General features: G+C 45.4%; 1 protein-coding gene across 3 annotated transcripts in view; it reads left to right on the forward strand.

Annotated features, from left to right (window-relative positions):
- LOC135376477 (uncharacterized) overlaps window positions 1–14834 on the forward strand; it is a 135850-nt gene that overhangs the window by 51161 nt on the left and 69855 nt on the right. For all 3 annotated transcript variants that reach the window (XM_064608992.1, XM_064608994.1, XM_064608993.1), the window contains exon 6: window positions 9946–10069. In XM_064608992.1, the coding sequence (XP_064465062.1) occupies window positions 9946–10069 (124 nt within the window). The remainder of the gene's footprint in view (window positions 1–9945; window positions 10070–14834) is intronic.

Genomic DNA, 14834 nt, shown 5'->3' on the forward strand with positions numbered 1-14834 from the left:
CCGCATGGTAAAGCTAAATTCGTGAGAAGAGGGTTTGTACGTTTTTTGTTCGTTAGACGTCATTAGGAACACGGGGTGTTCAGGAACTCAGCTGTTATAGGTATTTGTGCAGAAATGCTTACATCTGAGGGCAGGACACAAATTCCTAGCACGCTACCCTCAGTGTAAATTACTTATTGCTCTACAGCAAGCGCCGAAGACAAACGGACGAGGCTGGGGGGGTAGGGCGGATGAGAGGACAGACAAAAAACCCGAGGAGAGAAGGGGAAGAGGGTTGGGAAAGGAGGTCGGTCTGCGCATGCGCACTTGGCCCCAGCTTTTTTCCGGCGCTGCTGTTCGGGGCGTCTGTGAGTGGCTCCTGGAGATCACGTGGTTTGGGCGCCCTCCATTTTCCCTGGACCATTGCGTAAACGGGAGCTTCCGGCGGATGGTGGCGCTTACGTCATTCCAGCTGTCGCTCTCGTAAGGAGAAGACGTGCGGTCGGTCGCGCCACGTCAGCTGAGCCCTGGCTGTGGACGGGAGCGGGCGCTCCGTAGCCGCAGGGGAAAGGTGAGTGATCTGCCGCAGCGGTTAGGCGTTTTCCCCGATGTATCTGGTTTTGACACACTTCTATTTAGCTCTTTGCTCGTCTTACGCCTTTTCCCCACATGACCTATGTTTGTGTATGAGTTCCCGCATGGTTGATTAGCAGTGTTTTGTTCCATTTTTACCCACAGGTAGTACTTTTTTCGTGTTCCACGTAAACTAACATGAGCCCAAACACTGCAGTTAAGCCTAAGCACCCCGATGCCCAGCTCAGCGCTCATCTTGAGGCTTTTCCCTCCTGATGAGCAGTGTTGCCATTTTTACACACTGGTAGTATTTGTTTTTTTTTTTGTTTTTTTTTGTCTTTCACACATATCGATATGACGGTGGGGCATGTCATGCCTGGCAACTCGCTTGCCACCTGTCTCTGCAACCGTCGTGCCCAACGATGTCCAGCCGCCCGCCCCGGAGGGATTTTTTCAAGATGGCGTCGTTGATTTTCAAATAAATTGCTCGTCTCTATTTGCTCCCTTTCTATTTAGTTATTTTTTCTACAACCCGAGTTTTACATAAAAAATCCACTAGGGCTGTGCCTTCGTTTACCGTCGTGCATTTTTCACCCTGGGCTGACTTCTTTGGCGATTTTTCCGCTTGGGCCACACCAAGCGATGATGCCGCCACACCGGGGCCGACTTCATTCGCGATTTTTTTCCCTCTACAACAGCCGCGTGGTAGGCGGTTTACACGCAAGTAGGGACATGCACACTGACAACACCAGGGTCGACTTCATTCACATTTTTTCACCCTGAGTCGACTTCAGTCGTATTTTTCCCGCAACAACAGCTGCGCAACACATGCACGCCACCAACACACCTAAGCGATGCTACCATCACACCTGGGCCAGCTTCACAGGCATTGTTTCTCCTTCCAATAGCTGTGTGGTAGGCGGTTAACAAACATGTAGGGACATGCGCACCGGCAACCCTACCAAGCGACGATGCCGTCACACCTGGGCCGACTTTATGCACAGTTTTTTGCGCCTGGGTCGACTTCATATTTTTTCGCTTCACCAGCCGTGTGGTAGGTGGTTTACATACAAGTAGGAACATGCACACCGGTAACCCCAGCCAGCGATGGGGCCGTCACACCTGGGCCGACTTCATTCGTATTTTTTCCCGCTACAACAGCTGCGCGGTGGACGGTTTACATGCAAGTATAGTTATGCAAAGCATAGCCATACACAAAAGTACAAGATGAAATATATTTATTAAAGCCAAATAATGGCAGGAATTATGTTGTGACTCTGTGTGAAGGAGAAAAATCCTGCCAAAAACATGAAACGGAAGAAATACAATACAATACACATAATAAAGAATATGGGAAGCTAAGTTGGAAGAAAAACTTAACAAAACAAAAGAAAGCAGAAGAAACGCAATACACATAATAAAGAATATGGGAAGCTAAGTTGAATATTCCAACACGACACAAGTAATCAATTTCTTATGCCGTGAATAGGACACATGCGAGGAAATAACGAGAAATGCAATCAATAGCCAACAACGAGCCAAACCTATGAATCATCCAACACGTAAACGAAAGATACATGCAGGAAAATAATTGAAAAACAATCTATCAAAACAAGAAACTTAAATTTAATACCGCAACTAGCACAGATCTAACGCAGAATAATAGATGTCATCCACACGTAAACGATAGATATATGCAAGGAAATAATGAGAAACACTCTCAACAGCTAATAGAGAGCCAAACCGATGCACCATCCAACACGTAAACAAGAGGTACACACAGGAAAATAATTGAAAAACAATCCGTCAAAATGATAAACATGCACGGACTTAACGCTGAATAGCAGAGAAACACCCTAAATGACGCATCTGCCAACGTGTAAACAACGGACACGTGCAGGAAAATAATAGCGAAACAAACTATCAAAACCAGATACATAACAAATTTAATAACTTGAAATGGACATAATCTATCCTTTGAACTCTCATAAAATCATCATTGCTACCTAATCTACTCGAACAATATACAATTTTCATCCTACTCAGTCACTATAAACATTACCTTGACGGAGGTATCCAACCAAGCCAGCTATCTTTGCTACTTGAGCCTGGTGGGGTCACTCTCTCTCTCCCTCTATACAGCCCAAAGCGAAGAAACCGCACGTCCTTTGTCAATCTATGGAGTGGGGGACTCGCTCTCTCTCTTTCACATTCTTTCCCCCAAAGGGGAATATTAGAACTGGTCAAGTTTGCACAGAGGCGAAATTTGTATTGATCAGCTATCGCAAATAGATGTTAGTATTATTCGATTCTCAAGAACCCAATAATAATTCTACCAAAACAAACAGTAGCAAGCAAAAAAATCTACGAACAGACATCAGTATCACTGCAAACTGGTTTTAGACAAATATAATCTAAGCAAGCGAGAAATATTATGTTATCGTCGGTGAAAACAATACTCAATCAAAACGAGAAACATTCTGACTTTAATGTATTTCAGATTATTGTTAATCAATCAAGAAATCAACGGACACAACTAATAAATCATGCATACATAATTCCCAACTCACAAAATATCAATCGAGTGAACATCTGAAGCAAAGAGAGAAAGTCAAGTCTATCCAGTGATTGAGACAATACGCATTCGAAAACGAGAAACAAATTTAATTACATCATTTTTATGATAACTTGCAAAAATAATTTCTACACGCAGCAGCAACAAACAAACAACATATCTGAAATGCAAATTAATGTAAAAGTTTTCTACAGAGGAAATCAGAATACCTTCCCAACTAGTAGAATATTTTTATGAATATCAACCGAGTTATCATCTGAAACAAAGTCAAAGCAATAATTAATTCAGGCAAACATTTTCTAAACAAGCAGAGCGAATACATCACAGAAACATGTCTTTTTCATCCAAGACCCACTAGTGGATTCGAAGTGAGAGAGGGAAGCCGCTAACCATAGAGTTCCCGTACACTTTCGTTAAGGTTCCGGCCTCAGGGAGTAAAGGAATGCTCCCGCGGTCTTGGTACACAATTTAGTTGAAGGGCATAAACTCGCCCCCACCCAAGTCAAGATATAGAGGGTCGGTGTGGCCTTTTGTACACAGCAGAGACAATGGAAGCGTACATTTTCCTTACACATTGCATCATTTTGAAATTTACTTCTATCCTTATCGGCTATCTTTTCTTCTTCGGCTAGCTTCTTTCCTATTATCCCTTGTATAACTATACTTGCATGTAAACCGTCCACCGTGCAGCTGTTGTAGCAGAAAAAAATCGCGAATGAAGTCGGCCCAGGTGTGAAGGCACCAGCACTGGGTGGGGTTACCGGTGCACATGGTCCTACTTGTATGTAAACCGCCTACCACACGGCTGGTGTAGGATGTCTGCCGAGGTGCAAAAAAATGTGAATGAAGTCGGCCCAGGTGTGACGGCATCGTCGCTTGGTAGGGTTGCCGGTGCACATGTCCCAACTTGCATGTAAACCGCCTACCACACAGCTATTGGAAGGAGAAACAAATGCCTGTGAAGCTGGCCCAGGTGTGATGGTAGCATCACTTAGGTGTGTTGGTGGTGTGCATGTCTATACTTGCATGTAAACCACACACCGCGCAGCTGCTGTAGCGGGAAAAAATACAACTGAAGTCGGCTCAGGGTGAAAAAATGTGAATAAAGTTGGCCCAGGTGTTGTGAGTGTGCATGTCCCTACTTGCATGTAAACCGCCTACCATGCGGCTGTTTTAGAGGAAAAAAAATTACGAATGAAGTCGGGCCAGGTTGAAAAAGCGCGAATGTGAAACCGCGAAAAATCGCGGTGTGACGGCATGATGGCTTGATGTGGCCCAGGCGGAAAAATCGCCAAAGAAGTCGGCAGAGGGTGAAAAATGCACAACGATAAGGGCACGCTCAGCCCTTCGGCCCGCTGGTAAGCACCCGAACTGCCCCTCACCTGCGCGCCACTCACCGTGCGCTGGAAAAAAAATTCGCTAGAGAAGTCGGCCCAGGTTGAAAAATGCACGACGGTAAACGAAGGCACAGCCCTCCGCCAATGCGCCGACCACCGATCACTTCATCAGAACCTAATTAAGGCCCATATTCCTGAACCACCCGTAACTTTGTCCTCAGGGTTCTCGTAGCCCAGGGTCTCTTGAAGGCAAACATCCCCTCAGGGCAGCATGCGTTTCTCGAACGTAAATGTGCACGCGCTATGCAAACTGCTGGCTGTCGGGAGGCTCTAAGGGGATTCGGCCCGATACCTCGTAGAACGAGGCAGACGCGCATGCTCTGAACCGCGCTTCATTTCCGCTTCCGGCGGTTGTCGTCTGCTGCTTTGGCATCTCCTGTTCTGCTTGCGTTTGGCTTCCGAACTTCGTGTCATTATTCTGTTGCGATGCTGTACATCTGTCGGGTACTGCGGATATGATTTGTACCCATCTCATCATCGTCTCCGTATGCGTGTGTGTGTGTTGTACTAAAACGGCCAGATTGTAACAGTCACTGGATGGGCGGACAAGAGAACCCAGGATTGTCCGTGACCCTCCGATGTTCAGTATAGTCGGTAGTGACCATGCACACACAACTTCGATAGACTTCAAATGAATTCATATTCGTCGTACCGCTCAAGGTCGTTTTCTCAGTCCTGAATTCGTCGCACCGTTACTATGGCAATAACACCGTGAGGGTAAGGCTTGAATCGCACGACGCGATCCACAAATGCACATGTCCTCCATGTTTCTTTCCAGGCGAGCGTCCCTCAGGGAGCGTACAAGTAGCGAGCTCACTTGGTTGGAGCGTGCCCTTAGGGCGCCCCCTTACAGATACGGGATCTTTGGGAAACGAAATTCTCCTCCCTCAGGGCTAGCGCTTACATAGGAGCCCTCAGGGTTGGTTGGGAATACAGGGGTAATTGTGCTGTGGCGGCTCGCCAGCGCCTCGGTAACCACAGCCATCTTCATCCCGCGCATTCACCTTCCATCGGATTAAAACGCCCACTTTTGTCTCGCAACCTCTTTCTGCCTGGTCACTTTCTCTAGGCCTCTATATTTTGGTGGCCCGGACGTCTACCAGCAATCATGCCTAACCAAGGAGACACGCCGCCCGAACCGCCATCCCCATCTCTCCCCCAAGTAAATGTTTAGGACACTAAGCTTCCGAGTTTCTGGAACAACGACCCCTCCCTTAGGTCTGTACTCCTCGAAGCGGAATTCGTGAGGCGCCACATTAGAAGCCAGCAGACCAAATACCATCATGTGCTAACGTCTCTCTCAGCATCCGTCATTGCAGAGATCCGGGACGTCGTCGTAAACCCTCCCGCCTCTGAACCCTATGACTATCTTGACCAAGAGCTAATTAAGCGCCTCTCCAAATCGCAACAGCACCGCCTGCGTCAACTCCCTACAACCTAGCATGTGCACATCGATATTGTTGGGCCATTACCATCTTCAAGAGGTTTCCGATATTTACTCACTCGTATAGATCGTCACACCTGTTGGCCAGAAGCCCAACCCATCCCAGACATCAGTAGTAATTATACAACCCAAGTTTTACACAGAAAATCCATGGCAAGTACTGCACATTTTACTTTAAAATTTCTTAAATTTTTTTAATTTAAATTTTTAAATAGTGCAAAATCTAACTCAATGCAATACTTACCGTGAATTTTCTATGTAGAAATTGGGTTGTAGAAAAAAATAACTAAACAGTAAGGAAGCAGACAGAGAGAAATAATTTATTCGAAAATTATCGACGCCATCTTGAAAAAATCACTCCGGTGCGGGTGACTGGGGCAGTACGCTTGGAGAGGCAGGTGGCAAGCTAGTTGCAAGACATCAGACGAGATGGCACCACCACCATGTGGATATGCGTGTAAGAGAGAGAACAACAAAATACGGGAGGCAGGTAAAATTGCAACACTGCTCGACAAGTCTAAGCATGCCAGAGCACATGGAAAAGGCCTAACCGCTGCTGCTAAACAGCACGAAGAAAACAGTACACATCGGGGATCAGCTAATTGACTAGGCCTAACCACAGCGTCATCACCTACAGAATTCAACAGCTAACAAATGACAAGAACCACAAAAATACTAGTCACACAACGCTAGACATGCGACAACACGAACAAAAGGCTTGGTCAGTGCTAAACAAGTCTAAACATGCGAAATAAGACTTAACACGAGCGCGGTAAAACAACGCGCAAACATCGGAAAATCACCCACCTTTTCCCCCGCGGCGACGGAGCGTCCGACCCCAACGACAGGCAGGGATCAAGTGACGCAGAGCGGGGACGACGGAGCGACCGACCGCACATCTTCTCCCGACGACAGCCAGCGGCCGACTGACGCAGGCGCCTCTCCGCAACCGTTACGCATGCGCTAGGCTTAGCGTAGCGAGAAGCTAAGAGAGAACTGAATTCCTGCACCCTCTCCTTGCCTTGCTCGTGACGTCGGGCTATTGTCTCAGGGCTACACTGTTTTTTTCCACTAATGCTCAACTGGACAAGGTCCACCTGAAACAAAAGAGCCGCAGCATGACGTCATCACCCAAGAATGAATCTGTACGGTTCAAGGGCGCGTACACTCTATACAGGAGACCTATTATTTATTGAATCACCATCCCAAGATTATTTCATTCATAGAACTATAATGATTGCACAAAAATAGAAAACCTACTGCAGAAGAGCACCATGCATGAAAACTGATTGTAGGAATTCCAAAGTCTTACTAAATGAGACTTGCAAAAGAACAAAATATCCTAACACCTAACTCCATCAATGGCTAATAAGAGGACTGGCCACTCAACAAATCAACACAGAGTATCGGTAACAAGGAGCGCAGAACGACGCGTCTACTCCATCCGACAGCCAGGCACGGAACTGAATCGTAATCTCCTCCATAGAGTCACGCATCTGTCCCTCTTGCGGTTACTTCCTGAACTAGCTTAATCGCAAAATTATTAGAAATTGCTCTAGCACTATTCCCATTCAGGGCAGCACTAGCGTCATCGTCAAGACAAGAATGTTCCTTGTCAAAAAGAAAAAAATACAAACCGTCAACAAAGGAAAGCATGCAGGTCAGGACATGTCAGGGGTGCTGTTAAACGATGAAAAATCACACGACTGCTGTGCAACAGAGGGAAGCAATCACAGAAAAACATTTGAACAGAGTGAAAAAGACACACATCATCATCGGACACGTACACTGCATTCCCTCATTGTACATCCTTTCGTCCAACACAAACAAAATCCAAAATCCACCAGAATCGTCACACACCATACACCAGTGACGAAACCATACATCCGTACCCCATCAGAGGTAAACTGAATCTCACCGAGGCTACGCTTTTCCACTAACGGCCAACACAATTGCTAGGAACAGAATTAATGCATTCACACACACATGTCAACAGACAAGTGAATCCTAGCGCCCTCTGCAGGCCTTGCTCATTGGTCGTGACGTCAGCCTATTGTCTCAGGGCTACACAGTTTTTTCCACTAATGCTCAACTGGTCAAGGTCCACCTGAAAAAATAGAGTCGCGGTATGACGTCATCATGCCCCTGCATGGCTCAAGGACGTGTACGCTCTGACAGTGTTATTTATTGAATCACTATCCCAAGATTATTTCCTTTATTCTACTATAACGATTGCAATAGGAAACTATTGCAGAAAAACACCATGCATGAGAGCTGATTGTAGGAATTCTAAAGTCTTACTAAATGAGACTCGCAAAAGAACAAAATATCCTAACACCATCAATGGCTACATACAACGAGCTAATCGAGACATGTCCGTCCTATCCGAGAGCCAGGAAGATAACTGAATAATGACGCTTTGTTCCTCGACTGGATAAAGCCATGCACCTGCTCCCTTGCGGTTACTCTCTGAGCTAAACGAATTGCCAAATTATTAAGAATAGCACTACTCCCATTCAGAGCAGCACTATCTTCAAGACAAGAATGTTCCTTGTCAAAAAGAAACAAACTACATGCAGAAGGAAAGCATGACAGAACAGGTCAGGGCATGTCAGCACGTGTTTGTCAGACAAAAAGGGGGGAAAAGCAAAGAGAAACACTTGAACAAAGCAGAAAACCAGCATCAAACAATTTCTAAACACACACACTCCTCTTATTCAAAAACAGTGCTCATCATAAATCCGTCCAGGACAATCCACACCATTTTTCTATTGCTACACTTTTTTCCAGTAACGGTCAATGCATTGCTACAGACACTTGAAACACTGCGTGATGTCATCACATCCTGTCTGAAGAAGACAGCGGCAAAGACAGACACTCCTGTAACAGCCGACAGAAATGGACGACGAGCGCCGCCATGGACGTTTCGTCACGACGCGTATCTCGCGCGTGATTTCTATCGAAAGCGCGTACCATCGATTCTTTCAGTTGTTGGCCTGGCTGCCACATTAAACAGTTCGCATTCAGCCTTGTCTGCTGGTCCTTCTGTACATCTATCAGAACTTTCTAATTACACTCCAGTATGATGCTCACGTATAATAATGTTAGACTTTTATAATAAAACTTGTAATTTTGATTGTAACCTTATTGATCAAAAATATCTTCTTTGATTAAAATGTGCTACCCCATTCTAGTTCTGATTTGTTGAAAACTTATGTGATTACCATTAATAAAAAATATTGTGCATGATGTGCGATACCCCTTCAATGCTATTCCATCATACTTGTAATAAGTATAACCTTTGTTACGTGTATCGTATTGTGTTTCATCTGCTTCAGGTTTTTGGGCTGGTTTTTTCACTTTCACACTGAGTCACAACATACTTTCCTACACTATTGACTTTAATAAATATATTTTTACTTGTACTTTTGTGTATGGATATCCTTTACATGTCTATGCTTGCATGTAAACCGCCTACTGCACACCTGTTGTAACGGAAAAAAAATGCCATTGAAGTCGGCACAGATTGAAAAAATGACAAAACAAGTCGGCCCAGGCTGAAAAATGTGCGAGGGTAAGCGCGCACGCAGCTGTCCGGCCACGCGCCGCCCACCGGTAAGCGCACGGGCAATCCTCCACCCTCGCGCCGGCTGCCGGGCGCGGGAAGATAATACGCGAAGGACACAGGGGGTCACCGGCACAAGGACCAGGGGTCTATGCTGCTAACTCTCACCCCCGCTCTCTCCCACCCTAATAATACTACTGAGCTTACAGCGTGAATATGCTTCGTCCAAATCGCAATTAAGTATTCATGCCCACACCACCTCCTTTGACTAAAATATTTATGTAAAGGAGTAAATAAAAAATGCTCCTTTTATCTCTGTCAACTTTCTTCTGCATAATACCCTGTAATGGAGTTATCTAACGCTCCCGGCTCCTGGCAAGACAGTGAATATCATTTCTCATTGAAATTATAGCCATATACTGCCGGACGCTGTGCTATATCGGACCGCTCGGACAGACTGCATCGCCTACCACGACTGCACTTTTTCTCCGCCAGCGCTGTGGGATCCAGGTAACACAACGACACAGATGTCATTTGTAAGTTACCCTTTCATACAGAGCTAGTCTTTAATTGGTCGCGTTAGTATTCGAACAATATGCAAGGTGTTTATTTTTAACTACAGTTTCAATTTCTATTTATTTTCTTTATCGGAGGGAGGAGGAGCAAAAAGCCAGTCAGGCTTGACAAAGGCTCCTCCACCATTTACATCGTGCAGCCATTACAGGAATAAAGGATTGGGATTATTTTTACGCTATATATATATATATATATATATATATATATACAGGGTGTCCACGCTAAGTGTGAACAGATTTTTTTAAAATATATCAATCACTTTTTCCGATATGAAATCAATCGCAATATAGCATATGCTGAAGGGCACTCCCTAGGGGGGCATTAACGCATTAACAGATTCCTAAGGCAATGTCTTAATTAACTTTCAATAATTAACTTTTTAATTATAAAAGCTACGAAGTTGCTCCAATGAGAACATCTGATCTCTTCGGTCACCAGATACCAAAACCGTTTTCAGAACAAAAATCCGTTGGGTAGATCGTCCGCAAAAAATTCGTGAACGAACGCCATTTTTTTCTTTATTTTGTTTATTGCGCATCTTCAAAGAAGCGGCTTTCCTTTACCCCCAGTGTGAGAGAGTGAAAGAGCACAGTGCCGCCTCATACGTCGAAGATTAGCTTTAACTTGCGGAAACAAAACAAAAACACAAATCTATCGGGTGACTCTATCGCGACTGCCCTTATCTTGGGCTGCATCTTCTGTTTTCTTTTAATCTTTTTCCAGGACGCAAGAGGCGATAGTGTGCTCTTTCATCCTCTTGTATTGGGGGCGAAGGAAAGACGCGTCTCTAGAGATGCGCAATGAATAAAATAAAGAAAAAATGGCGTTCCTTCACGAATTTTTTGCGGACGATCTATCGAACGGATTTTTGTTCTGAAAACGGCTTTGGTATCTGGTGACCGAAGAGATCAGATGTTCTCATTAGAGCAACTTCGTAGCTTTTATAATTAAAAAGTTAATTATTGAAAGTTAATTAAGATATTGCCTTAGGAGTCTGTTAATGCCCCCCTAGGGAGTGCCCTTCAGCATATGCTATATTGCAATTGATTTCATCTCCGAAAAAGTGATTGATATATTTTTAAAAAATCTGTTCACACTTAGCGTGGACACCCTGTATATATATATATATATAAGGAGGGGAAAAAAGCCATTAAAGAAACAAATAAATGACACTAGACGTGTTTGAAATTCAAAATTAGATTAAGATGACTTCTATGGCTGCACGCAGAGAAACAGATACTCATGGAACGATGCGACAGCACCAGAGGACACGTCCTTCGCCGTGTTTGCGGCTCGTCAGCTCTGGGTAGCTGCGCACTGTTCGGGATTGGCAAACCAGGGGTCACTCAGCGAGCGATACACACCTGGGAGGGTGACTGAGCACTCCTCAATGCCAGAGTGCAAGCCAGTGAATTATAAGGAGGGGGAAAAGCCATCAAAGAAACAAATAAATGACACTAGACGTGTTCTAAATTCAAAATTACAGATTAAGATGGCTTCTATGGCTCCACGCTGAGAAACAGATACTCGTAGAACGACGCGACAGCACCAGAGGACACGTGTTTCTCCGTGTTTGCGGCTCGTCAGCTCTGGGTAGCTGCGTATCGTTCAGAATTGGCAAACCAGGGGTCGCTCAGCGAGCGATACACACCTGGGAAGGTGACTGAGCACTCCTCAATGCAACACAGACAATTGCAACAGACAGTGCAAGCCAGTGAATTATAAGGAGGGAAAAAAAAGCCATTAAAGAAACAAATAAATGACACTAGACGTGTTTGAAATTCAAAATTACAGATTAAGATGGCCGTGCAGCGTGCAGCCATTAAGCGTGCAGCCATAGAAGCCATAGAACATGGCGGTGGTTCCTTTTACTGCAGCCAACTTTTTTGCTATTTAGTTCACGTGTGTTATACCTAGTGTCTTGAAAAAAAACGTACAATTTCAATAGGTTATCTATTGTAGCAAATGCTTGCGCTTTCACCTGGTAATTTGTGTCTGGGTCGAAATAACACAATACTTGCCTTTGATACATTGATTGAGTGACACTCGAACTTCAACTTACTTAACGTATTGTTTGAAGTAAGTTGCCTCAGGTCGGAAGCCGCCGATATTTTGAAGAGTGACTGTTCGTCTTCTGGGCACCGTCCTCATCATTGGCATGGTATTTAAAGGGTTAGGTGTGACGTGTTTAAAAGTTCATGCGAATTGTGGGTCAACAGCCCGAAGGGAAGAAAGGGTCCGTACGTGCTTCTACGGCCGGAGTGAATGGCTGCGTTGTTAGAGTGTGGAGGGGATTATGTGAACGTAGTGATCTAGGCTACAGACCGGTTACAGAAAAATGGAAGGTTCACGAACACGTGGACGAAACGGGACAACAGGCAAGAATTGGCAAGCATAACGAAACATAAGGAGGTTAGTGGTTACGTGGAGAAAATTCCAGAACGAGCAAAGTTTTGTTTTTATATATTTGTTATACAAAGTTCTGGCATGCAATAAAGAAAGCAGAAAGCAGTGGCCATGCAGAAGATAATGGAGGTAGAAGGGAAAAGCATATTTTATTTGTGAAGTGTTTCTAGGGTGCCTTCTGATTTGTTGATACCGGACGGGTGAAGAGCGTTGAACTTGTATATGAGATAAGACTCCCTATCACGTCTGCCACGTGTGGATCTAAGCCCGGAACGTTAAAGTGTTCGGCGACTGCTTTGGGGAGTTTGTTTGTCGTGTCGGTTCTGTGTCCGGTAAGGCGGTTGTTCATTTGTTGGCCGGTTTCACCAATGCATTGCATAGAGCAGTCGCCGCATTCAATGCAGTTTATGACATTGGAGCTTGTGCATGTGAATGCGTGGTTAACGGGGTGGGTGTAATTGCTCGTAGTGCTTTCGATGGAGTTAGCGTGTTAAACGTGCTTGCATGTTTTGCAGCGCGGGAGGTTGCAGGGTCGTGTTCCGGTGTAGTGGGTGTTCGTTTTGCTGATTTTGACATTGACTAAAGAGTCTGCTAGGTTTTTTGCGCGTCGGTATGTCAGCTGTATTGGATGGTAAATATATTGGTAAGTCGGTCACTGCTTTGGAGGAGGGGCTGGTGCTTCTGTAGAATGCACGTAAAACCCAGTGACGGATAGGTGCTGTCTGATCAACTGGCACATTTTTTTTTAAATGTGCCAGATGACTTAAAGCGGCACGCGGTGTCTGCGAAAGCTGCAGGTGCTCTGTGCCCCCTGAAACAACTGGTACGACATCCCTGCTGACGCCAGGAGCCACAGTGTACCGGACGTATTGCAGGACGTTACTTGTACCCACTAATACGCGAAACACATTGCGCCTCTCGAGTTCCCTAACAGAAAAATTACCTCCAGGCTTCGCAAAACAAGAAAAAGCAAGGAAGAAAATGCTCCAAGCACATCGAACATGAAACACCAAATTTTATTCGCTTGCGCATACCTTTAAATTGCGTCCAGTACATCACCGTTTGCCGAATGGAAAGCATACACGGTTCACTAACCCCAGCACACACACACATGGAGCACACGTTGCACCGACACACAACCCATTCGATGCACCAGGCAGTCCTCGCCGAACACACAATCCTCGAAACTTCGAACAGGCTTGCACTGCACAGCTCAATGAAAATCATCCCTAGTGACGAACACGACAGTTCCTCGAATGAAATGGCCGAGGTACAATTGTCCAAACGAATGGCAACAGACACAATTTCATGTGAGCTGTTGAGAGCAGTGAGTTTTTCAAGCAGTTGCAATGGCATCTTGCAATTTCTCAAATATGTATCAGCCCACCATACTCATTATGCCAGTAGAAGGTGAGGCGAAGAAACACAGAGGATGACACAACACATAGCCTGAATTTCGCCCAAAGCATTCAGATCAATGAAACGCAGCAGTCGAAAAGGTACCAGCAGCTGCCAGTGGGGTGTAACGGTAGGATCTTCGGAACGCAAATCCGTTGGGTGCGGGTTCAATTCCCACTGCTGCATTTCATTGACCATATTCATTATACTGCACGCATTTCGGGTCAAACACCGATGATTCAATGCATTTTATTCATTTCGCACTCAGTTTTCAAAGGCGCAATGTCATATAACGAAACCGTAACGTTAAAACGCTGCGCCTCAAGGTGGCCGACATGACTCCAAGCCTGAGCTCGCGGCGAAGGGGGATTCCACATGCGGAAGCGCGCGCCTTGTCACGTGGGTTGCGACGCTCGTGCTAGTTGAAACCACGCAGGAGGTGCTCGACTATGGATGCTTGCCTTGTTGCGCTTGTTGGAGAGACCACTAAATGATGGACCGCTACCTCATCAAGAAACAAAAACCTGCGGATGGAAACGATTAACCACAGAGTGCGTCATCGTCCAGCACAGCAGCACCAACCTGCGATGACGGAGCGGGTGATGGTTGCATAGGAACGCCATCTTTGGCAGGAAAAACCGGACACGTGGAAACCAGTAATAAGCGCCGACCTGGTATTGCACAACAGCAAAAGCAAGGACGACACTACCTTCCGTCCTGGAAAGCTACATGCAGCTGGCTTTTGTACGATGAAACCAAAGTAAAGGTTTTCTGCACGAGGCTGGCGAGGCTTCGTAGACGCAAATGCCGCTTCCGAGCACTTCAAGAGACAGGGACTTTCACTTGAGCTTCGTAACAAATGGATTTTCTAATTGGAAGAAAGCTCTGCACAGATTTCAGACGCACGAGGCCTCTAGCCAT

This window comes from Ornithodoros turicata, unplaced genomic scaffold, assembly GCF_037126465.1.
Source record: "Ornithodoros turicata isolate Travis unplaced genomic scaffold, ASM3712646v1 ctg00001117.1, whole genome shotgun sequence".
In the NCBI taxonomy this organism is placed as follows: Eukaryota; Metazoa; Arthropoda; class Arachnida; order Ixodida; family Argasidae; genus Ornithodoros; species Ornithodoros turicata.